Below are 24,976 nucleotides of genomic sequence, written 5' to 3'. Positions count from 1 at the left end.
CTGGCCAAGATCGCTACCAGATTGGGCGATCCAGTCCGATCTGGGAGCCTTTCACCTCTGCAACAGCCTTTTAACGTTTTCTTATCTGCCACTTCCCAGATGTGGGTTTCAACTCCCCAAATTTCCATGCAGCATAACTGGTACTAAGGACTGATTCTTAAGAGTTCCTAGGTTGTGTTGTTATTGTTATTAGTTAGATTTATGTCTTGTTTCAGCAACAACCCTATGAAATAGATTGAGCTGAGTGAATGATACTGGTCAAAATCACCAAGTGAGTTTCCTCTGACTGCATGTATTCAATCCTAACCTTAACCTTTAACCATCACACCACACTGACCACTCATAGGATGTTCTAGCAAAGATGTTTGTGAGGTACAGTGGTGGGTTCCTCCCGGTTCGGTCCGGTTCAGCTGAGCCGGTAGCGGTGACGATATGACGTCACCGAACCGGTTCTCCCCCCCGCCCTCCCCCCCCACGTTATTCTTACCTTTTATTTGGTCCCACCCCCAATCTATTGCTGCCTCCTGAGTCCCAGCTGATGACTAGAGGGAAAAAAACTGTTTAAACTCTTGCCGCGGGGCTTCAAAAGGCCATCCTACAGCTGATCAGTGTTAAAAGCAAACAAATGAGTCGGGTCGTAAGTGCGAGGAGCTTCCAGAAATGACTCTGACCAGCTAGCCACGCCCACCTAGTCACATGACCTCCAAGCCACACCTACAAAATAAGCCACGCCCACAGAACCGGTAGTAAAAAAATTTAGAACCCACCCCTGGTGAGGTACCAAACTGGGGGAAGTCGATGTAAAGACCTTGGATTGTCAGCCCTGTCTGGACATACTGAGGATTCTACTTGTCATCTGCAATGTAAAAGAGATCTAGGGTGCTTCCCTTGAGAGAAAGGTTGTTTTAGAGTTAAAGAAGCATCAGAAAAAACATGAGTGTATGTATGAAAAATAATGAGCTGAAGAACTGAAGGCTTCTCCTTATTGCCATCACTTGGCAGCTCATTAAGCATTTCCTCATTGGGGTGAGCAAATGCGGATGTAGGGCACTGTTTGAGGTTTTACATGAAAAGAAACATGCACACACGGATGAGTACTTATATAGATAAAGTTTCCTCTTATAAACAGATCAGTTTCCTCTGTTCTCTGCTGACGCAGATATGGTCGGGGGAGGGCAGACGTTGGCAAGGATATTTATTAGCCCCATGCTGAAGAGCCAGGATGGATGGGACATCTTTAGGAAGGAGGTCCAGCTCGAGGAGCAGATCTTCCTGAGACCATCCCCAGTTGTCCTGGATGGTAAGTGATGGCATCAGGAAACTCAAGGTGTGGCTTGCGGTATCTTAAGAAGCACATGCTATGAGATTGGGGAGGAAGTTTCTTGGTTTTGATTGTAAACCTAAAACTGAGGTAAAAAGAGAGTGGGGAGTAAGGAAGATACTTGGGGAGGTAGAACTGGTTGTGTGTAGAACAAGAGGATGATGTTTCAATGCAGGACAAAGGCACAAAAGAAAGAAATTAAACTCTGAGGTAAGGCAACCTTCCGCACACTTGAAATCCAGGATTTCAGTTCCCAGAACTCCAACTGTTATGGCTGAGGCGAGCAGGTTGTAGTCCCATCCTAGAAGACATTTCTTGGGAGAGCATTAGTTGGGGATGGCTATCATCAGGATTCCCCTTCCATTTCAGCCCTAGCAGGCCACGCCTTGGTTTTTAGGTCATCCTTAGTGCTGTAGTCTTCACATCACTAAATGACAAGCAAAATTAGAAGCCTAAATTTTATTGTTAAGTTTCCCCTTCCCCAGTTTCCAGAGAAATCCCAAGGGGCAACCCTACTGGATCGGTTTTCTCTGGAGAAGAGCAAGAGGATTAGAAATATAGGATTGTTTTTGTAACATTTGCTTTGTCTATAAATCCGGATGCAGTGTGTAAGTAGGGACAATAGGATGTTCTTGTTAGGTAGCAAAGACCAGAATTCCCTAGATTAAGTTTGCCTTTTGCTGACCATATGGATCACTAGCTATTTTAGATTCTCAAATTCCCATATTTTTTAAAAAATAATTTTCTACTACATAGTTAAGCAACTTGATGACTTACAGCTGCTTTGGTTATGATCCCCATAACCATTGTCCCTGCTGGTTGTGTCTTTCTTTCTTTCTTTCTTTCTTTCTTTCTTTCTTTCTTTCTTTCTTTCTTTCTTTCTTTCTTTCTTTCTTTCTTTCTTTCTTTCTTTCTTTCTTTCTTCTTTCCAGATTCAAGTATCCCCTTTTTCCCAGCCATCCATGCTCAGCATTCTTACCTTTCTTAATCCTGTGGGTGAATTGTTCAGTTAGAAATAAGCACTGGCTGGTTTCACTCAACACATCAATCCCCCATTGTAGGTTGAGAAAATATTGCTGTGTTCATGTAATAGGCAACACCCTAGTCAGGGCTGGATTTAGATGAAAAGAGGCCCTAGGCTATTCCACTTATGAGGCCCTTTCACCTATAGTGAAAGTGTAATTTTAATTTTGCTAACAATTTGAATGTAGGCCCCTCTTGATCTTGAGGCCCTAGGCTGAAGCCTAGTTAGCCTATAGGAAAATCTGGCCCTGACCCTAGTATGGCTTAATGTGAAGGTGTAATGCACAGAGCGTGTTCAAGCAAGGCATGAAATCCCCAGCACCAACAAGAAACAGCCAGGCCCCATTTTAGCCTAATCTAGCATGTTGTGTAAATTTAGCCACTGTGATTGATACTGGAAATGTTGACACCTGTTGGTCCTTGCTCTCCTCTGGGGTCATTGTAGACAGACAACTTGATGCCTCCAAAGATTTTGAACTTTGAACCCCACTGGCCCCAATCAACATGACATGGGATTGGGAGCATCTCTGTTTAAGAAACCTTTGGAAGCCCCTGGCCTTCCCAACTCTGAAATAAGCAGATCGCTTAATCTTGAGGCAGAGCCCTTGTCATCTGTTTATAAGATCCTAACCCTCTTTTTCTGTAGCTGTGATGTAGGTGTATGAAACCAAAAGTGAACTGGACTGACCCTAATATGGAAACAAAAACTTCCCCATCTCTGCCTGTAAATTTCAATTACTGATGCATAAAGAGCTAGATTGAATCTAACCTAGAAAAAGGTCCAATCCTTTTTCAAGAAAAGGATTGGACCAGAGCTTCTCCGATAGTATCTTAAGAGTGATGGACACATTAATTTATATTGTATATTTTTATTTCCATTTTCTGTTTCTTCTCCCATGTATTGTGGTTTCTTATTCAGACTCAAGACATTATTTGAGGCTGTTTCTTCATACGATGTTCTTTAGGTAACCTTTGTCTGTTTGAATTTTAACTCTCAGCAGCTATGTGCAGCTTGGCTCATGATGAGAGATGATAGCAGTATCTCAAGATATCCTGTCTTGCTCCAGAGAGTGCTGGAGCTTAAGAGCATTATCTCTGCTAATCAGCTGCTTATCACCCCAATAAGATGGTTCTAATTTTGCTTAGATCATATTCTGTTGATTTAATATTAACGCGAACAGGAAATTCTTTGTACTTACTTGTTAAAGGTACAAGGATTAAAAAAATGACTTTTTATTTTTATTGATCCTACTATGATCCAGAATTCAACTAAATGTTTGCTACCATTTGCAAACCGCAGATGGAGAGGTCAGGCACTTCTGACTTGATGAGGGCAAAGGATTAAATCTATCCCCCATCATCGCACAAATATTGTTTGTTTGTTTGTTTTAAAAAACATAAGTACATAATGGTACATTCCATGTATAGTCCATGTGACAAAAATGATGTCTACTTTGGCCCCTCCCTCCAAGATGGCTGCTGATTGATAAGGTTTTCTTTTTTCTCTTACCGACGATCTGCTGATTTCACTGTTAAAGCTGGTTCTTTGGCAGTGCTGCTTCCTGGTTTTGTATGGGAGCATTTAGGAGTGACCCAAGACAACTTTTGGATGATTGTGGACCCAGTAGGGAAGGGGGTATTGAAGATTTCAATTCCCTCTGGAAGCGATTGAAGTCATTGGGCATATCCATCTTCCTGTTAAGCATTTCATTTTCTAAGCATGCCAGAATTTTAACTTTAACTTTTTGATTTTATTGTTTTATTTTGCTCTTTGCTTTAAAAGTTGATCAGTGGTTGAATGTTGGTTTATTTCAACCCCTTGCTGGACTCTAATCATTTTTTCTTTTTCTTTTCTCTTTGACATATTTTGTTTTGGATAACCTTTGTCCCTTCCATATGGAAAACACATCAATGTTTGGGGTGGTAGTGGAGTGACGTTAGATTTCCACCACTGGATTCTGTATTCTTTGAATTTGCAAAATACCTAGAGATTATTTTTATTGAATTTTTCTCATAATTTTGAATTGAAATATAGAGGAAAATATAGCTTCTTGTTGTTTTTGTTCCCTGATTATGTTTCACAGATTAAAATGGCTAAACAGTATCTGAAAAATGATGTCCAGGGCCAGGCATCTCACCCAAACCTTGCTACAGGGTTTATCAAGAATCTGCAACTTTCAGCTGAAACTGCAGACAGGAAACAAACTTCTCAGTGTCTTGACTGCTGCTCGTGATAAGAACATTGCTTGTCATTCTTTGGTAGGATGAATGCAGCTCTCCTTAGAGGCCAAACCTCTAAAGCCAAGTTAAAATCTATTTCACAGCACTTTTATTCAAACAGACCCATTTGGATCCGAACTGTGTTTTGGATTCTAACCCCTGTTACTCCCAGCCACTCTGTCAGAGAACACTGGGATATGTAGCCAAGAAATCTGGATGTCTACAAGTTAAGGCAGATGAGTCTAAATCAGAAAAAGCAGTACTAAAGGGGACAGACTCTGCTGTCATGTTGTAAGCATCTGTTATACAGATATACAGATGATATGATAGGAAGGACAGCTGCAATATGGATGAGCGGCTGCTAATAGATTCTCCACATCCCTTTTCATTGGAGATGCCTACTGTTAGTAATAATAACTACATCATTATTTACTAATTACAATTACAAATAATGAAGCTGACTCTGGAAAGGATCAAAGTTAATCCCGAAGGATCAATGGTGGATCAACAAAACCTCTTTCTTTTGATACAGTCTGTCACACACTATACTAAGCAATGAAAACTCATTATTTTTATTTAGCTTATATCGGATGAAAAAAGCACCGGAAACTTAACATTTTTTTGGGGGGGGGGGGGGTTGATATTTGTTTTGTTTCCTTCCTTATTTTCTCTCTACATGTGAGTAAATCATGGTAAACTTTCACTTCAGATGCTCAGAGAAATATTGGAGGTGCCATAAAGGTGCTATGATTTCTTTCCTTCTCTTAGATGCTAGCCATATTATTATTTCAATGTTTCCAAAGATGTTAAACCAGGTTTGCTGCCTTGGGCCTGCTCCTCCTCAGTTTTTGAGTGGGCCTTTGAAGCCTCAGCTTGAGTGCATAGTTGAATAGCTATTTTCCATGAAGGCAGCCCCTTTTCAGCTCCTGATAATTCCAAATATAAATTGTTCTGCTTCTCTCACTCTTTGGTATTTGGGATTGATGCGTCTGAGCACTTGGTTCAAAGACATGGTCAATTATTGCTTGCTGATTAAATCGTTATTCTGAACGGTTATATTACCCAGTTCCTGATCTAAGAATCAATGATAAGCAATTATGTTATTTTTCACCAAATATCATCTTGAGCTTCTCAGGTGTATCTCCATTTTAATCTGGCGTGTCCCAGAGTCATCAGGAGTTGGGAATAATAACAATTAAAAAAAATCAATGTCAGTGGTTGAACACTCTGACCTCATTATCTGAAAAAATATCAAATGGATTGGTAGCTGATTCAAATGAAAGATTGGGGAATTCTGCCAAACAGCATCCATCAGTTCTCTGATGTTCTTTTTTTTTTTTTTATGGTTCTTAGGTTCTCACAAATCATGGAGAATTTCATTTTATGGCTGAGCCAGTTTTCCTGGGAGAGGCAACAGATCTGCATGGTGTACTTTAGATGTACAACAGAAGTGGAGCAAGCTTGAAGGTTTTCCTTGGAGAATACTTTCTTGAAAGGTAGGATACCTACATCCATTCTGGAGTATTGACCCCACCACTGGTTTCTTTATATCTCTCTTCTCCCTAACGCTGCCTATAATTCCTATATTTCTTAAAAGATGTATTTGCATAGCACAATATTCTCTGCGATCTATGCTGTGGCATAATGCTGTGTTAAGGATGCTCCCTCTCCAGAACTACACTACTATGCCTGTAATTTCACATAGATACTATTCTGACCCAGCTCTCCAAACACAACAAACCCTCTGAAGTTAACTCAAAGATTCCTTTATTAGGTGCGCCAGCAGCCCCAGCAAAAAGTTTCTCTCTCAACGCAGGCTAACAAGTCCCTCCGGCTAGAAGATGAATAGTTCTCTGCCACATTTATTCATCTCTGCCCATTGCTTTTTATCCCCAGAGCTAGGGAGGGGCTTCGCTAGCAGCAGAGGCTCTTCCTTCCCAAGGATCGGCCCACGGATTTCCACTGCTCTCCTCTCCTCAGCCTTCTGCGCATCTGTGTGTCAGGCACTGGACCCAGTTGTTCCTCCTCTTCTCATCAGCCACCTCCAGACCTGGGGGCGTTGACTCTCCATCTGAGGGCTGACGGATGGCCCAGGCTCTGCCTCTGTCTTTCTCTCTGTGCCAGCTTCACTCCCTCTTCCCCCTTGGAGCTTTCAGGTTGCCTTGATGCTGACCCTGACTCCCATGTCTCCTCCTCTGATTTGGCTGCTGGAGGGGCTGGCGGCCGACAGGCCACAACAAATACCTGCAATGCCTGATGATGAATGACTAGCCTAGCGCTGTTCCCAAGCCACTTTTATCTTCCACTCCTTTTAGAAGAGCTTTCTTTAGAACAGTAACAACACAACGAAGGGGAAAAAAATCTTCATAAATATGGGCATCCTGTTTATATGGACATCGTGTCCCAAATGATCTGGGCTGGGTGGGGGTAATGAGAAGGGAGGTAACATAATTTGCATTCAGTTTGTTGGTGGTACATATGTCACTTCAGAAATGTCTCCTTGTTTATATTCCACGTCTCTTCATTTATATTCTACAGCACAAATGAACTGGGGGTGATTGCTGAAGTAATAATGTGGCGTATCAGGAGGATGCTAGTGGAAAAGGGGGTTGCTAGGGGTTGAATGTGAGGAACTTTCTGAGCTGTAGAGCAGAAGCACTTTTAGTTTTAACTCCAATCTCAATCTCAGCAACTGTTAAGATGTGTGGACTTCAACCAGAATTCCCTAGCCAATATGGCTGGCTGGCTGGCTGGCTGGCTGGGGGAATTCTGAGAGTTGAAATCCACACATCTTAAAGTTGCCACAGTTGAGAAACACTGCTTTATTCTTTGCTGCTGGAAATTGTGCAAACCATACAATGTTGTAGCCCTAATCTATGGGCTTTTTCCTGGGAATTCAACCATCCATGTATATCCCTCCTCTGGATCCCTGTTCAATTTAATCTGTAATCTCTATCTGGATTGGTATTAGATACAGTTTAGGTAGCATGAAAAGAGGTGAGGGAGGTTGGATATCTTTTGTTTAAGGGAAGCAAATTGTTTGTGACTTCTCACTCAAAATCTTACCCTGGAATCCCCAGAGATGGGCAATTATAGGTCGCTATAGACAATTGTAGGTCAGCCTTTAACATTCTGTCAATGCACCCAAGGCTATAAAGACCATTATTTACATTAATGAAGTGGATTATTGAGGTGGGCAATTTAGAAATAGGAAAATGATTAATGATCTAAAATTGAAAACAAATAATAGATGAATCAACATAATTTAGTAACAATGTTCCATACATTGTTCCATACATTCCATACCTTGGTGTACAGTTATGCTGGCCACATGACCACAGAAGTGTTTTCGGACAATGCTGGCTCCCTTGGCTAGGAAACGGAGCTAAGCACCGCCTCCTAGAGTTGGACATGATTGACAGGGTAAATCTTTACCTTTACCATTAGATTATTAGCTGTACAACTGCAAAGACTTGGCTGTTTGGACAGCAGCAATGGTGTCTATTGAGGACAAATCTCCTAGCAGTATTCCTATAGCTTGGAAGGGATCCAGGGGAAGTTCTCTGCAGACAGTGCTCTGAAAATTATGAGCGTATTTCAGCAGGCTTGTCCTCTTGACTTAGTGCCTAAAAGGTTGACCCTACATCACATAATCAAACATTCATATCTTTCTGTTTTGAGAGCTTAAGAAAAAGCGGCCTCTAATACTGTTCTGATATAGGTAGCTTCCTATTCCAATTCTGTAATGCAGGAGAGGATAATATCATCCTCATCCTCGTTCTAACACAACACAAATGCAACCCACATATGTTCACTCAGCATTTCACCTGTTCCAGTCTTATATTTATGCCAGTTTGACTCGAATCTGTTTTAAGAAAATATGCTGAGAACATGGAATCTATTAGAATGGAGGAGAAGAGGAAAATATGTGGTCTCAGGTCACTTTAGTTGTGAGTGGAAAGAAAGTAGAAGGCAACATTTCTCTCTCTCTCTCTCTCTCCCCCCCCCCCTGCCTCCTACCCTCTCTCCTCTCTCCTTGGTTTTGTTTTATTGTTCTTGTGAGCCACCCACAATTGTATTTTATTATGGGGCGCATCTTGATACTTTATGTCAGTGGTGGAGTTCAATTTTTTTTTACTACCGGTTCTGTGGGTGTGACTTGGTGGGCATGGTGTGGCTTGGTGGGTGTGGCAGGGGAAGGATACTGCAAAATCTCCATTCCCACCCCACTCTGGGGCCAGCCAGAAGTGGTATTTGCCAGTTCTCTGAACTACTCAAAATTTCCGCTGCCGGTTCTTCAGAACCTGTCAGAACCTGCTGAATTTCACCCCTGTGTTTTGTTCTTTGTTTTGGGCTTTTCAAAGAATAGAATCAATAAAAGGGAGAGTGTCATGTATTTTCATGTATCAATCACCAGAGGGAGCAATCTGCAGTCTAGAAATGGCTCTGGAGAGAGGCAACTGAAGGATGTGAATAAACCCTGAAACAACAAACCACACACATCCCTAAATATCCAGATTTGACCTCTCTGACTTCTCCCTCCACACTTGCTGCTGGAACTTTCATTGCAAATCGGTCAGGTCAGGTCAGGTCAGGGTGCTTCTAGAGCTGTTATCATGTGTCTTATTGCTTTCTTAATAAATTATCAGAGCAATTGAATAGATGTTTGTTTATAATAGCAATAGCACTTAGACATATATACCACTTCATAGTGCTTTTACAGCCCCCTCTAAGCGGTTTACAGAGTCAGCATATTGCCCCCAACAATCTGGGTCCTCATTTTACCCACCTTGGAAGGATGGAAGGCTGAGTCAACCTTGAGCCAGTTGAGTTTAGAACTCAACTGAAGCAGCAGATCAGCTAAGTAGCCTGCAGTAAACTCTAACCACTACGCCACCTTGGCTCTTAAGTACCGGTAAGCAAGTAAGCCATAAGTAACCCATATTCAGTGCAGGCAAACCAGATCTGCTGCTTCAGTTGAGTTCTAAACATCTGGAACTTCGAGGTTGGGATATATAGGAAGGAAGAAGTAAATATGCATGGGATATAAATATAAAGTCACAGTAAAGGGAAACTAATTTAAAATGAACATATCTAAGATTTTGTGAAGACTGGCTTTGTTTGCTCCTGCAAGCTACTTATGTGTACCATGTATTTTTAGGTATAAATTACCAGTGGGAGCAACAGAATAAATTTAAAGCAAAAAAAAAAAAAGCAGATAGGAATTTCCTGTCTTGTCTGTTTGCTGAAGTACACACTGCAAATTCCTGTGTGTAATCTTTTCATTTTGAATTTATTCTGTTGCTCCCTCTTGTGACTTGTACGTGAAAATACACCACACTCTCCCTTTTATGAATTTTGTAGCTTGAAAACCTCAAAGCAAGGAATAAAGCCTATAAAAATTAAGATAGAACACCCTTAAACAACAACAAACCATATCAACCCCAAACCAATCCAAACTCAAAAAGTACAAAAATAAAAATACAGCAAATATAGTTATATCTTTTTTTTCCTTAAAAAAAAAAGTACTTCTCAATATTTTAAATAAGGAATTAAAATTTGACTTATGAGAATAGATGGCTGCTTTTTACATTCTCGCATTCAGCACAAGATAAAGTTGAAGTGATTGCCTTGGAATGAAATTGCAAGGGGATTTGGGGGAAATTTCAGCAATATGAATTTTCATTAATATGAAGGCAACTTTCTAGTTTTTTTTTTTTTTTTAGGAGGGAGAGGAATCAGGAAATAATATTGTCCCAAATTGTCTCTGCCATGGTCAATAACTGCACTTTGCAACATATAATCCACAATGTATTGGATAACCATTTGTCTGAAGTGGTGTGTACCGTTTCCTGCCTAAGCAGGGGTTGGACTAGAAGACTTTCAAGGACCCTTCCAACTATGTTATTCTGTTCTATTCTATTCTAATAGTATAGCTGTAAACACAAACAGTATCTGTGAAAGAACCCAACACAGAGAAGAATGCTGGCTTCAGTTTAATTAACTATACTGTCATGATTTTACATATGTATAAACAGAATACCCCCACCGTGTTCACTTCTTCCAAATTCCAAGACCTACCACAGAACAAACTTCACAGATTTTCAGAACCCAGACTAAGTTGAATTTAAATTATATACACGTTCAAAGTTTGAAAAATTGTAAAACTTTGAAGTATTTCTCCAGTGGATAAACCATGGATAAAATATTTGCATTTTCTTAAAATAACATTCTGAAGAGGAGATTGCTTTAGGAAATGGGCAGCATGTAGACTTCCTTCCTTCCTTCCTTCCTTCCTTCCTTCCTTCCTTCCTTCCTTCCTTCCTTCCTTCCTTCCGATAGCTTATATGAGGGTGTCCCCTAATTCTATCATTACAATAAACCAGAGGTACTTTAGACTGAGAGAGTGTGATGACCCAAAGCTACCTTATATACTATATAGTTGGCTGAAGACTTCTTCCCAGATGTTCAACACATTCCTACACAGAGACAACACACCAAATGTTTGAGTGATGCAAAAAAGCATTTATGCGCATGTTCACACTCATGCACCCCATTGGGCTCTTCCTGGACACCTTCCTTGTCCCCTTTAGTAGTAGTAGAAGATCCATGACATCTCAGGAGACAGGAGGAAAAGGTGAAGGCTAAGTCCTGAACTGGGGAAGAATTGGATCCTAAACTGGAGATCCAAATTAAGGGAAAGAGGGAGGAGGACTAGCTTTCATAACTAGTGATGATGATAGAAAGAATAGCAAGACAGCAGGCACGCTCGGGGAGGAAAGTGCTGGCTGGGTACAGGAGAGGAGGGAGATAAATTGAAGGGGATGGAAAGAAAAAAGTCAGGAAGAACAAGGATGGAATGGGCAACAAGTAAAGAGTAAGAAAACATACGAAATACACGAGAGAAATAATTGGAAGACAAGGTAAAAAGTAGTAAGTTGATCTGCAGTCATACAAAGAAGGAGAAGATTTAAGGGTATAGAAACTCTTATAAAACCAACCAAAGTCAAGGTGAAAGATCAGGTCCAACCAGTTTAATTAAACTGATTAATTGCTACTCCAATTAAACTGATTTATTGCTATACTCAGGCACAGGATCTTTTCAACTACTATATTAGCACCTGCTTAGAGTTAGATAAGGGTCAATGGAATTCGAGGGAGGTTGGACTTAGTTCGCTTGAGACTATGTAGGGATTTTAGACGGATCCCTCTTTTAACTCAGCCCGCAGGTTCTGCCACTCCTTCTCCTACAACCAATCGATCAAGATATTTTAGCTCTGTTTAAATTCCTGCACGGGTGGGATATTGAGAGTCTCAAAGCTGGGCTGATCAGGAAACAGCAATAGTACTCAGACTTATATATCGCTTTACAGTGCTTTCACAGCCCTCTCTAAGTGGTTTACAGAGTCAGCTTATTGCTCCCAATAATCTGGGTCCTCATTTAACTGACCTCGGAAAGGATGCAATGCTGAGTTAACCTTGAGCCGGTCAGGATCGAACTGCCAAACTGCTGGCAGCCAGCAGTCAGCAGAATTAGCCTGCAGTATTGCATTCTAACCACTGCGCCACCAGGGCCATCATTATTGGTATCTAAATAGGTATCTAAATCAACTTGGCTGAAATTTGATTTGAGTCATTCTGATGTTTCCATTTTAACCCAGATGTTTTTATCAGAACCAATTGAATCCATAGTTAACCCCTTTACCATATTTTATCCTAGATAACTGCTTAGATATCTGCACTGGCTGTATCTATCATTTTATTTTTTATAATGATGTATTTTCTCATTCTAAGGATGGGTTGAGCTTTAATCTGTAGCCAGATTTCATTTATTTATTAGATTTATATAATCACCCTTCTTACCAAAGATGACTCTGCATGTGTTCTTTTCAGTTTCTGCTTGCCACTCTTGAAGCCATTTTCTGTGGCTTCTTTGTAAAATGGGATGCCAGATAGATATCTTATGCTTCTGATAGATGTAAAGATTCTTTTTCTTAAAATGTTCCCCATTCTTCCACCTTGCAACAAATAGGAATATATGGGCAGCAATTCCTCTCCAGTGACATCATACTTACCAGAGTGATTGGCTGTTAACATAATTTATAAACAAAAAATATAGTTCTTGGCTGCAGAAATGTTATTTGCTCGGCTCTAAGCATTATGTGAAATTTAAAAGGTAGCTGAAAACGGCTTCCTGGCATTGTAGCTCCTGCTGCTTCTGCCACCAAGTAAGCCCAACAAGTCTGAATTCAGAAGCTAAGCAGGGTCGGGCTTGGTAGTACTTACATGGAAGACCTCCAAGTTATACCAATATTGCAGACTAGGTTGGGAAGTCATCCCAGAGGAAGTCAATCTGCATGATTGTTCAAGACAACTGCAAACATGTCCATGAAATTCTGAAGTTTATCAAGGAAAAATGTATCAAGTTTAACCTGAAGTAGGCTTTTAAATTTTTTATCAAGGCTCAATAATAAAGAGGGGGTAAAACATTTCTCCAGCTGATCCTGGCTTTATATAGTATGGGTACAGTTTTATACTTTATACAGTATGGGTACAGTTTAAATCAGTGGTTCTCAACCTTCTTAATGCCGCGATCCTTTAATACAGTTCCTCATGTTGTGGTGACCCCCAACCATAAATTATTCCTAAAACCATTGAAAATATGTGTTTTCCGATCGTCTTAGGCGACCCCTGTGAAAGGGTCATTCGACCCCCAAAGGGGTCCCGACCCACAGGTTGAGAACCACTGAACTTTTAATAATCACCGAAGTTACAGGCACCCCACACCAGTGGTGGGTTTCAAATTTTTTTACTACCGGTTCTGTGGGTGTGACTTGGTGGGCGTGGCATGGCATGGCTTGGTGGGCGTGGCAGGGGAAGGATACTGTAAAATCTCCATTCCTATCCCACTCCAGGGGAAGGTTACTGTAAAATCTCCATTCCCTCCCCAATCCAGGGGAAGGTTACTGCAAAATCCCCATTTCCTCCCGATCAGCTGGGACTTGGGAGGCAGAGAATAGATGAGGGTGGGACCAGTCAGAATTTTTACCACCGGTTCTCCGAACTACTCAAAATTTCCGCTACCGGTTCTCCAGAACTGGTCAGAACCTGCTGAAACCCACCTCTGCCCCACACAATATATTCATCTGTAAGTTTGAGCCTTGTGGTTGCACACTGTGACCAAGGGCCAATTGTTGGTTGCAGTTCTAAATAAACTTATTTGTCATCTATGCCATTGACTGCGGTCTTCAGAATTACTTCTTAAGAATGTGCTGGTGTGTGTTTTAGAGTACACAGAGAGCCATGCCATTTTGTAGGGTGATTTGCATATACTCTTTTCCTAAAAATGTGCCTTTTATATGCATTCTTCTCTCAAATCCTGGATAGCTCAACAGACTAAAAGCCTGTTATTAACATCCAGCTGTCTGCAATTATTGCAAGTTCGAATCTCACCAGGCTCAAGGTCGACTCAGCCTTCCATCCTTTCTAAGGTAGGTAAATTGAGGACTCAGTTTGTGGGGGTAATAAGCTGACTTTGTATAAAATATACAAAAGTATGAAGGCTATTGCTTAACGTATTGTAAGCCGCCCTGAGTCTCCGGAGAAGGGCGGCATATAAATCTAATTAAAATAATAATAATAATAATAAAAAAAATACTTATTATATTGCCCTGAATGTGAAGTCAATACACAGGTAACTTACTTTCAGCTTTTTCACAAAAGCAGCTAATCCATGCTTTGTCCACTGGAGGGAGCCATTGTATAACTGAAAAGGAAACAAGCATGCAATTAACTAGGATAAAAAAGCATTGGACAGCGGTGTAGTAGCTGGTTTTGCAAGCTTTCTCTGTTACTTCAAGAGCTATCCCTGACTAGCTTTATATGTGTGTGCATTCATGGCCGCTTTGCTTCCCTTGGGATCCAGGCAAAAACGCTTCATCTCCATGTATACGTTTATATGGTCGAGCTAAACTCCAAGAAAGTTTTACTATCTTATTCAGAAATACTGGTAAGAAAGCAGCTGGGCTGTGAAGAGCAGACAAGAACTTTCCTAGCAAATGTTTGCTCAGACTGAAAAACAGCAGGTCCTAGAACAGGTGCCGGAGGGGTTTGGATTCTTCTGGATTGTTGACATTAGCTGAGAACAGTCTGCCCAATTATTATCACTGTTAACTGAGCCAAAATGGGTACACTTCTCATTTGCAAGCATAGAAATAAATATGGCGTTGGTTATTTTTACAGTCGTGGAGGTGCAGTCGTGCGTATGATATAGCGAGATAGACTGATCCAAAAGTGTTTCCAAATAGCTATTAGCTTGCCGTCACTGTTTCCTTGACCCTATTTTGCCTCCCCCCTCCCCCCAGGGAAGGATGGTTCAACATGGTGTGCTTTAAACTAGAAAATAGCAGCTCCTGTGATTTTGTGTTAGGATTGCCATAAAATTTTGTGGCAGAAGAAGCGAAATGGCTAAGCAAAAAGTTGGTCACAGATTTCCCCAGGCAATATTATTTTCTCTTTCCTATCTATCTATCTATCTATCTATCTATCTATCTATCTATCTATCTATCTATCTATCATCTATCTATCTATCTTAACATATTTTTTAATATTTTTTAATTTTTAATTGGTCTGTTATCTTAAATTGGGGCCAAATTAATATATATCCTTTTAACTGTTTTTAATGTTTATATTGTATGTTTTTATCTGGCTGTACACCGCCCTGAGTCCCTCGGGAGAAGGTGCGCTATATAAATTCGAGATAAAATAAAAATAAAATAAAATATCTATCTATCTATTTATCATCTATCTATCTATCTATCTATCTTTCTCTTTCTTTCTTTCTTTCTTTCTTTCTTTCTTTCTTTCTTTTTTCTTTCTTTCTTTCTTCCTACCTACCTACCTACGTTCTACATCTATATCTATCTACCTACTTCTATATCCATGACCTACCATCTTTCTTTCTTTCTTTCTTTCTTTCTTTCTTTCTTTCTTTCTTTCTTTCTTTCTTTCTTTCTTTCCTTCCTTCCTTCCTTCCTTCCTTCCTTCCTTCCTTCCTTCCTTCCTTCCTGTTTCTCTCTCTCTCTCCCCCTCTCTCCCCTTCTCCCTCCTTCCCCTCCCTCTCTCTCTCATATTTATATAGCCACTCAACTCACACCCAATGACTCCACGTGGAATACAGCATTAAATATTGAGAAAACACAATCAGACAATCCACTGGCAGGTACCAAGTGGGGTCCACAAGCCCACTGAAAAAAAACATGTCTTTAAGGTCTTGAGGAAAAGCAACAAGATGGGAGGGCAATCTTATCTCTGGGGGAATGATGTTCCAAAGGGAGAGAGCCACCACAGAGAAGGGCTTCCTTGATAGTTGGATCCTGCAACATACCTTTCTTTCCTCCTCTGGAGTGCTGAGTAGATGTAATTGGGGGTAGGCAGCCCTTCAAACAACCTAGCCCCAAACCATGTAGGGCTTTAAAGGTAATAATCAAGCACCATGAATGTTCAGAACTTGCTTCACAGCATAATGTCACCTTTTCCATTCAGAACCACGAAAGCCTTGACTTAGCCAAGCTGAGATGGATTATTATGGTGGGTCATGCAGTAAGCCAGGTTTTAGAATGGATTTGGCGCAGTTCTTAACAGGCGAAGGACCAGTACCAGGGGTTAAGGACCCTTGTGTTAAAAGTTTTCAATTTATTATTTAAATCTCAACCTTATTTTGCTGTTGGATGCTCAGATGATGGGCAGTGTACTTTAAATGTAAGGTTATTTTCCAAAATGTAAAGGGAATCTGACTAGGACAAAATTAATTGATATGAAAATTAAATTAATCAATGTGATGGAACAAGATCCATAGAATCTCTGCTCTTTATAGAAGATGCTTGGTGTTGTTTGGCTTCCTTAATGAAAAAAACCTCTTTCTTATCCTCTTTCCAGCAATGCTGCTTCTGGAGAAAACCAGAGTAGAATCCAGGTAAGAAATAGAAATCAAGCAAACTTTTATGCAAATCTACTGCAAAGAAAATCCTGTTAAATTAAATGGTGTTTTCTGCAAATATAGATTGTAGCTTTATCCCAGTTATGTATCACGACTCCAATATCCTTAACATACACTGGATTTCAGTTCCCTAATTTTGAATGATAGAACCCATATTTGCTGACAAAATGGAAATATAATTTCAGTGCTGCTACTCTTAATTTATTAAGCTTGCCAACTCTTGACGGTTTCTGAGGAATGCTGCTCTATGCTCTTTATGGGTGTGAATGAATCCCACTGAAGTGGAAAAAATAATTACGATTAGGTATATGGAAACATAATATAATAATTTGCCTTAGTTTTGGAAATTGTGCTAATGTTACTAAATTAACTGAGTTAATTGATGTCATTGTTGGCCATTCAGAACTTTGTGCATTTGACTGTGTCCCCAAACTGGGATATTAATCACCCTCAGAAAGGAAACTATTATTCTCGAAGTTGCCCTTAGTTAGAGCTATTAGAACAGGAATCCAGACAACCAGAAAGAAGCAAAGAATGATCATTTCCAGTGTCTCTCTGCTGCCATCCAATGGTTATCTGCATTATTGCAGGCCAGATTTGGTAGTTGTACCCTTAGTACTGTACTTATTTTATTTTTTCAGGTATTCAGTGTGTTTGATGAAAATGAGGATGATTGCTTTGACTCCACCCACTATTCTCTTTTAACTCATTCCCCCCACCCCACCCCACCCCGATAATGCTTATTTTTGAAATGTGGCTATTAGCATAACTACAAGCCTGTCCATCTGCCTTCTTCAGCAAATGTTTCCTACAGGCCAGATGATCCAGGGCTTCTCTTCACTGTCTCCAAAGCTGCTGCCTGGCCTTCCAAGACTGGGATCTCTGTCTAGATCACAACATGGCTTCCGATGACATGGCAGACAGCACTAACAAGACCAGTTCCAGGTAAGCCTGAAGCTTGTTTGTGGAGGGCTTAGCCTGAATAAAAGGATAAAAATCTTTTACCGTATATAAGTGGAGACTACTGGCCAAGGATGCAGTCAAGACCTTATGGATCCTTCTGTGATAGAATGTAGTGAGGAAGTGTCCCAAAGATGCTTTTTCAAGAGGCAACTAGACTTTCTGTTTTGTTTTGTTTTTCTTTGAAGATGTTTTACTACTCATCCAAGAAACTTCTTCAGCTGGTGGGGAATGGAAGGATTTATACTCCTTGCAGATAACTGATCATTTGCATTCTTTTAGAGAGTTGTTGAGGCCACCTGGAAGTTATTTGTGTCCTCAGGGTCACCTGCAAATGGGTGTGGAGCCTTCTTGGAGCTGTTGAAAGGACTGTGTAGTAGATTGGAGATAGATGATGTCGTATCCCTCTCCTTCTGTCCATTTGCACTACTCAGGTGACCCTGATGACACAGATAAACCTCCAGGTGGCCTCAACAACTCTCTAAAAACAATGCAAATGACCAGCTGTCTGCAAGGAGTATAAATCCTTCCATTCCTCACCATCCAGTCAGAGCTGAAGAAGCTTCTTGGATGAGAAGCGAAACGTCTTCAAAGAAAAACAAAAAAAAATCCAGTTCCCTCTTGAAAAAAGCACCTTTGGGACAACCATGACCTGGATGACTGAAAATCTCTATAGACATTTTGTGAGGAGATGAATCCCTAGAAGGACGGGGCTGCATTTCAGGAGAATTAAGAGACAGTCCAGATATTTAGTGTGAGAGAAAGTGGAGAAGACAGCCCCTCCCTAATAGTATCAAAGTAAATGGTAGAAGCAGATAATAGAGTGCTTAGTCTGGCTAGATTGATGACAGGCCCCAAAATCACCACTTCATTCTTTCAAGCTGAGTTCTTTATTGTGTCCACACTTATCAACTGAATCTTGTCAGACAAAGCATTCTACTATGTGCATTTACCATATACTCTGAGAACTATTAGGGAGGGTCTGTCTTCACCCTCTTTCTCTCACACCAAATATTGGACTGAGTTATTTTATTCGCCTGGAAAGCACCCCCTTCCCACCCTAGAATCTGCCTCCTCACTACATTCCATCCCTTCGTCTTTGACAAGCATATCTCAGGACCTATTGTAAGAATACAATTGGGAGAAATAAAGCTTGTATAAGACCACCAATCTAGTATAGTGGTTGAGGTGTTGGCGTAGGACTGGGAAGAATCTGATTCAAGTCCAATCTCAGCCGTGGAAGCTTACTTAGTGACTTTGGGAAAGTCATGCACTTCCAGATGAAATAACTTCTGGGGGTTCTTGTTGTGGAGATAAACTAAAGACACTGAAATAATAATAACAACAACAACAACTACTACTACTACTACAATAATAATAATAAATGATTAATCATTCCCTGAATTCAGCCTCTCGCCATCATCTCCCTTTTAGCATTTCAGAAGTGCTGGACCTCTGCCAGATTGATGCTGAGACCATTCTTGGCAACTTGGGATTCACAGAAGAATTAGCACAGGCTGCCACTTGGATTCCCGATCGGTTCTTCTCTGTTCCATCCCAAGCTGAGGGCATAAATTTCCCTCTCTTTCTAAGAGCTCAAATCCAGCGGATCGAGATGGAGGATCCTTGCCTGATGTTAGTAAGTAAGTGTCTCCTTCACGGCTGAAGCAGGGATGAAATCCAGCAGGTTCTGAAGAACCGGTAGCGAAAATTTTGAGTAGGTTTGAGAACCGGCAAATACCACTTCTGGCTGGCCCCAGAGTGGGGTGGGAATGGCGATTTTGCAATATCCTTCCCCCAGGAGTGGGAAGGGAATGGGGATTTTGCAGTATCCTTCCCCTGCCACACCCACCAAGCCACACCCACCGAACCAGTAGTCAAAAAATTTGAATTTCACCACTGGACTGGAGGTTCTGAAATTGGGCTCACAGAAGATGAGAAGACCTCCCTTTTTTGGTAGGAACAGGCCATTGTTCAATGGCAAAACATCGACTTTGCATCTTGGTTTTGATCTCTCTCATCCCTGGAAATGATCAACAGGCAGTAGATTAACAATTCAGGAATAGGGTGGGGAATCTATGGTTGATCAGATATTGAGGAAGTGCTACTCCCAATAACTCCAATCAGCACAGCCTATAGCATGTGAAGCTGGAAGTTGTGGTTCAGCAATATGTGGAAGATTTTGTGTTTCCCACCTTTGAGTAAAACAATAAGCATGCCCAGGGTTTAACACTAATTTTAAAATGATTATCCCCAGGTGTATCTCTGTGCCTCCCAGTCTGCACCTATATCTATAGGTAGTCCTTGACTTACGACCAAATTGAGCCCAAAATTTCTGTTGTTAAGTGAGATATTTGTGAAGTGAGTTTTGCCTTGTTTTACAACCTTTCTTGTCACAGTTGTTAAGTGAATCACTGCAGTCAGTAAGTTAGTAATCCAGTTGTTAAGTGAATCTGACTACCCCATTGACTTTGATTTTGATTTTGATTTTTTGATTTTATTAGATTTATATACCGCCCTACTCCCGAAGGACTCAGGGCGGTGAACAGCCAAAAAATAAAACACATAGATTACAAAATTTAAAAGACAGTATAAAACCACATTAAATAATTTGGCCTGGGACAAATTAAAAACATCCCCCATGATTAAGACAAATTTAAAATTTACAATTTAAAAAGGGAAAAAGTTAGGCCAGGCCAGCCTGTTGAAATAGAAAGGTCTTGAGGGTGCGGCGGAAGGTGCGTAGATCCGGGATCCTCTGTATCTCCGGGGGGAGCTCATTCCAGATAAGAGGTGCCCCCACAGAGAAGGCTCTCCCCTGGGGGTCGCCAGCCAACACTGTTTGGCCGATGGCACCCTGAGGAGCCCCTCTCTATGAGAGCGTACTGGCCAGTGAGAGGCTACTGGTGGCAGCAGGTGGTCCCGTAAGTATCCAGGTCCTAAGCCATGGAGCGCTCTGAAGGTGGTAACCAAAACCTTGAAGCGCACCCAGAAGACCACTGGGAGCCCGTGCAGCTCACGCAGGAGAGGTTTTACATGGGAACGCCACATCGCTCCCATAACCATCCACGTGGCCGCATTCTGCACCAGTTGGAGCCTCCGGGTGCTCCTCAAAGGGAGCCCCATGTAGAGAGCATTACAGTAGTCCAGGCAGGAAGTGACAAGGGCATGAGTGACCATGCGTAAGGAGTCCCGATCTAGAAAGAGATGCAACTGGCGGATCAGGCGAACCTGATAAAAAGTTCTCCCGGCCACAGCCATCAAATGCTCTTCTAAAGACAGCCATGAATCCAGGCGGACACCCAAGTTGCGAGCCCTCTTCGTGGGGGCCAACAACTCACCCCCAATAATCAGTGATGGCACCAACTGACTATATCGGGATGCCGGAAACCACAGCCACTCAATCTTGGATGGATTGAGCCTGAGTCTGTTTCTCCCCATCCAGATCCGCATAGCCTCCAGGCACCAGGACATCACTTCAAGGGCATCATTGGGGTGGTCCGGGATGGAGATGTACAGCTGAGTGTTGTCAGCGTACTGATGGTACTTCACCCCGAAACCATGGATGATCTCACCCAGTTGCTTCACATAAATGTTGAACAGAAGTGGTGAGAGGACCGACCCCTGTGGCACACCGCATATAAGACGCCTCGGGGTCGACCTCTGCCTCCCTGCCAACACAGACTGCAACCAGTCGGAGAGAAAGGAGGAAAACCACTGCAACACAGTGCCCCCCACCTCCAACTCTTCCAACCGGTGCAGCATGATACCATGGTCGATGGTATCAAAAGCCACTGAGAGGGCTAACAGGACCAGGACAGAGGAGCAATCCCTGTCCCGAGCTGTCCAGAGATCATCAACCAACGCGACCAATGCCGTTTCCATGCTGTACCCAGGCCTGAAGCCCGACTGGAACAGATCCAGATAAACCATTTCATCCAGGTGCTGGGGAAGCTGTTGCGTGACCACACTCTCAAAACCTTCGCCACAAAGCGAAGGTTGGAGACCGGATGATAGTTTGCTAACACTGCCGGGTCCAGGGAAGGCTTCTTGAGTTGAGGCCTCACCACCGCCTCTTTCAAGGCAGCGAGAAAGTCACTCTCACTCAACAAAGCATTTATAATCCCCTGGAGCCAGCCTCATGCACCTCCCGAGAAGCCAGCACCAACCAGGAGGGACACGGGTCCAACAAACATGTGACCGTATTCAGTCTACTCAGAATCCTGTCCATGTCATCGGGAGTCACAGGGTCAAACTCTTCCCAGATAACATTCTCAAGACCTGCCTCCACCATCCCCTCTGAATCAGAGTCCAAGTCTTCCCGAATCTGAGTGATTTTGTCATACAGATACTGTACAAAATCCTCAGCTTTACCCTCCAAGGGGTCCTCCCACACTCCCTGATGTAGCAAAGAGCGGGTCACCCTAAACAGGGTGGCCGGGCAATTATCTGATGACGCAATAAGAGCAGTGAAATAATAGCATTTTGCCACTTTTATTGCCACTAGGTAAGTCTTAATATGAGACCTTACCAGTGTTCGGTCGGATTCAGAAAGGCTGGCCCTCCAATTGCTCTTCAGGCCTCTTTTCCGGCGCTTCATCTCCCTCAGCTTCTCGTTAAACCAGGGAGCCAGATGAGACCGGCACCGGGTCAGAGGCCGCAAAGGCACGACCCGATCCAAAGCTCCAGCGGCCGCCCTATCCCAGGCGGCCACTAGGTCTCCAGTCGAGGCATGAGCCAGAGCCTCAGGGAATGTCTGAGCTCCGTCTGGAACCTATCAGGCTCCATCAGGCACCTGGGGTGGAACCATCTCATCTGTTCTGCCTCCCTGCGGTGGGGTGTAGCAGTTTGAAGGTCAAGGCGAAGGAGGGAATGATCCGACCATGACAAGGGCTCAATCGCTATATCCCCTATCTTGAGATCACTCAGCCACTGTCCAGAGACAAAAACCAAATCCAGTGTGTTTCCCCCCATGTGAGTAGGGCCATGAACTAGCTGGGTCAGGTCCATAGCCATTATGGAAGCCATGAACTCCTGAGCCACCTCAGATGTCTCTCCTACGGTTGGCAAGTTAAAATCCCCCATGACCATAAGCCTGGGGGTATCAACTGCCACCGCGGCTATAATGTTGAGTAGCTCGGGCAGGGCTGCCACGTGGCAGGGAGCCACATACGTGATAAGCAAGCTCATCTGTACCCCATGACCCCACTTCACAAGGAGGGACTCACATCCGGCAGTCTGAGGAACAGTGGCCTCTCTTGGCCTAAGACCTTCTTTAATAATGACCGCCACCCCCCCTCCCCTCCCCTGTGACCTCGGCTGATGAAATGCATGGAAACCTGGTGGGCACATTTCAACGAGGGGGACCCCCCCTCCTGGCCCAACCAGGTCTCCGTAATACCCACCAGATCCACTCCCCTCTCCTGAACAAGATCACAAATGAGGGGGGCTTTATTTACCACAGACCTGGCGTTGCACAACATCAGCCGAAGGCCCGGGCCTGTGCAACCTGGGGAATGAGCAGAGCATTGGGGGCCAGACTGCGCCACTGCTCGAAGACAGTGAGCACGTGCTCCCACAACATGATATGGCCCCCTGCTCCTGCCATATCCGCCCCTCCCACCCACAGTACTGATGGAAAATCCATCGTCGGAACAAGCTCTAACCCCCTCCTTGACCCCGGGTCCCCCCCCATGCCGCGCCCCTCAGCCGGACCTGGCCCTCTCCTCCGTGGGTTATCCCTCACGCCCACAACCCTAGTTCTAGTCCAACCCTCCCCCCCCGGAACCCCTTAAAAGTTTTGCTATAAATTTGCATAAAAGACCTCTCAACCCCCTCTTTGCAGCATGCCTTTGCTTGTTAGAAGCTTGCAAAAGGGGATCACATCATCCCCAGGATCCTGCAATCGCCATAAATATTGCCAGTTGTGATTTATAAAATCTTGAAGTTGAACAAGGAATGAAAAATACAGAGGCTATTTTTTTTGGGTCATGCATACTGTACCATAGTAGCTGCCTGTGCAGTGCATACACAAACGGGTCTATTCACTCATGCACAAAAACCATTTTTGTTTTTTAAACACATTTATATGGCCGCCCACCTCATACCCGGTGACTAGCTAACCTATGCAAAATCCAGCATTTACAAGGAATCCAGAAATGGAATAGAGATGGGAATCAAGTGTTGCTTCTGTATGTTAATTTGCCCAAACCATCCAAGGTGGACATAGTGCTATTAAATTAGCATTGTTTAAATAAGAGTGCAAACATTCAAATATTTGTCATTATACCAGTATGTTTACTCTCAACTGGCAATGTGCACTGCAGAGTCTTGCCTGCAAATATGTGAAATCTGAAAGATCAAGAAGCATTTAGTGCTTTTTCAATCTGAGAGAAGTTTTCCACCCTCTCTGACACATCTCCCTGCTTCTTTTTTCAGGTCGGTTCAGAGATGTCCAAACTGTGGGTGAAACAGCTGATGATTGCTTCTGCCTCTATTCATATATATCTAAGACACCAATGCAAGAGATCTCACCTGGCCACTTGTTCTGGGCCTTTCCAGAAATCCCGGATTCCTGGAATGTTCCTTCCCAGCCAGAGTCTTCATTTCCTCTCCATGCCCTGCAAAAAGCTATGCGCTTGTGTACCTCATCCCAGAAAGAATGGCCCCTGAGAGCATTCAGTGTGCAGTCTCCTGTGAATTGTGTGGAACAGGAAATGTGGGAAGTGATCCACAAGGGTCACAAAGGTCGATTTCCATTTAATATGGAAGATCTGGAAGATGAAACTCAAGCAGTGCCCGTGAAGGATTCAGTTTGTCACAGTAGAATGGGCAGAAGGGTAGTTTCTTCCAGGACTGCCTTCATAGAGACACCTCCGGTGATTTCTTCCTGTAGCTACTGTGAAACTCCATATTATTCTTGGAAAAATGCAGAAATATCCTTGCCAGGATGGCTTTCTTTCCACTTTGGTGGGACAAGAAAGAAGATGTGGGACAATGTTGGCCCCCAAGAGTTGTGCCATTTTGGACATCATTCTTCTCCAGAGGCTACCTCTCCAGATGAAACCAGTGAAGAATCTGATGAAGGGTAACCCACTGAGAAAAGAAGAGGACTGTATGGACCTCTTGATAGAACTGGCATAGAAGTTAGTGATTGCACAAAAAATAGATATCCAACTTTACCAACGTGATCTTAATCATGTACTCTGTGGCCTAATTCCATGCATTAAAGCTCTAGCACCATTCCATGCATTAAAGCTCTGAAGATTAATAGTAGAGGCTTACTTTAAACAGATAACGCAAAGATGACTTAATTGATGGTAAAGTTGCTTGAGATCATTAATTATTATTTGTATTATTACATTCAACAGCTTTTGAAGATCTGAATTCAGCACAAGTCTTTGCTGGAGGATGTGTTCCTGAAGATAAGCAAAATGTTACTAATCATGTTGCTG

At 42.5% G+C, this 24,976-nt stretch overlaps 1 protein-coding gene and 1 long non-coding RNA gene across 2 annotated transcripts; both read left to right on the top strand.

Moving 5' to 3' along the window:
- The first annotated feature begins 1,172 nt into the window (after positions 1-1,172).
- LOC117666633 (uncharacterized) lies at positions 1,173-16,538 on the top strand. Its single transcript, XR_004591875.3, has 3 exons — positions 1,173-1,300; positions 5,918-6,060; positions 16,502-16,538. It is a non-coding gene; the product is annotated as an uncharacterized LOC117666633 (long non-coding RNA).
- An 849-nt stretch (positions 16,539-17,387) lies between these two features.
- TESPA1 (thymocyte expressed, positive selection associated 1) lies at positions 17,388-24,726 on the top strand. Its single transcript, XM_087885045.1, has 3 exons — positions 17,388-17,507; positions 18,957-19,165; positions 23,961-24,726. Exons 1-3 carry the CDS (start codon positions 17,461-17,463, stop codon positions 24,611-24,613), a joined length of 909 nt encoding a protein of 302 aa, XP_087741171.1. The 5' UTR covers positions 17,388-17,460; the 3' UTR covers positions 24,614-24,726.
- Positions 24,727-24,976: the final 250 nt, after the last annotated feature.

This window comes from Pantherophis guttatus, chromosome 2, assembly GCF_059756535.1.
Source record: "Pantherophis guttatus breed Tessera chromosome 2, ASM5975653v1, whole genome shotgun sequence".
Lineage (NCBI taxonomy): Eukaryota > Metazoa > Chordata > Lepidosauria > Squamata > Colubridae > Pantherophis > Pantherophis guttatus.
Note: the sequence above shows the minus strand (reverse complement) of the source record. Positions and strands in the feature narration are given on the sequence as shown.

What these genes read in the sequence shown, in the direction of transcription:
- TESPA1 (XM_087885045.1), top strand. Translation starts at nt 17,461, where the DNA reads ATGGCTTCCGATGACATGGCAGACAGCACTAACAAGACCAGTTCCAG. An exon ending in ACTAACAAGACCAGTTCCAG is followed by an intron (nt 17,508 to 18,956) that starts GTAAGCCTGAAG and finishes TCTCCCTTTTAG; the next exon opens with CATTTCAGAAGTGCTGGACC. An exon ending in TCCTTGCCTGATGTTAGTAA is followed by an intron (nt 19,166 to 23,960) that starts GTAAGTGTCTCC and finishes TTCTTTTTTCAG; the next exon opens with GTCGGTTCAGAGATGTCCAA.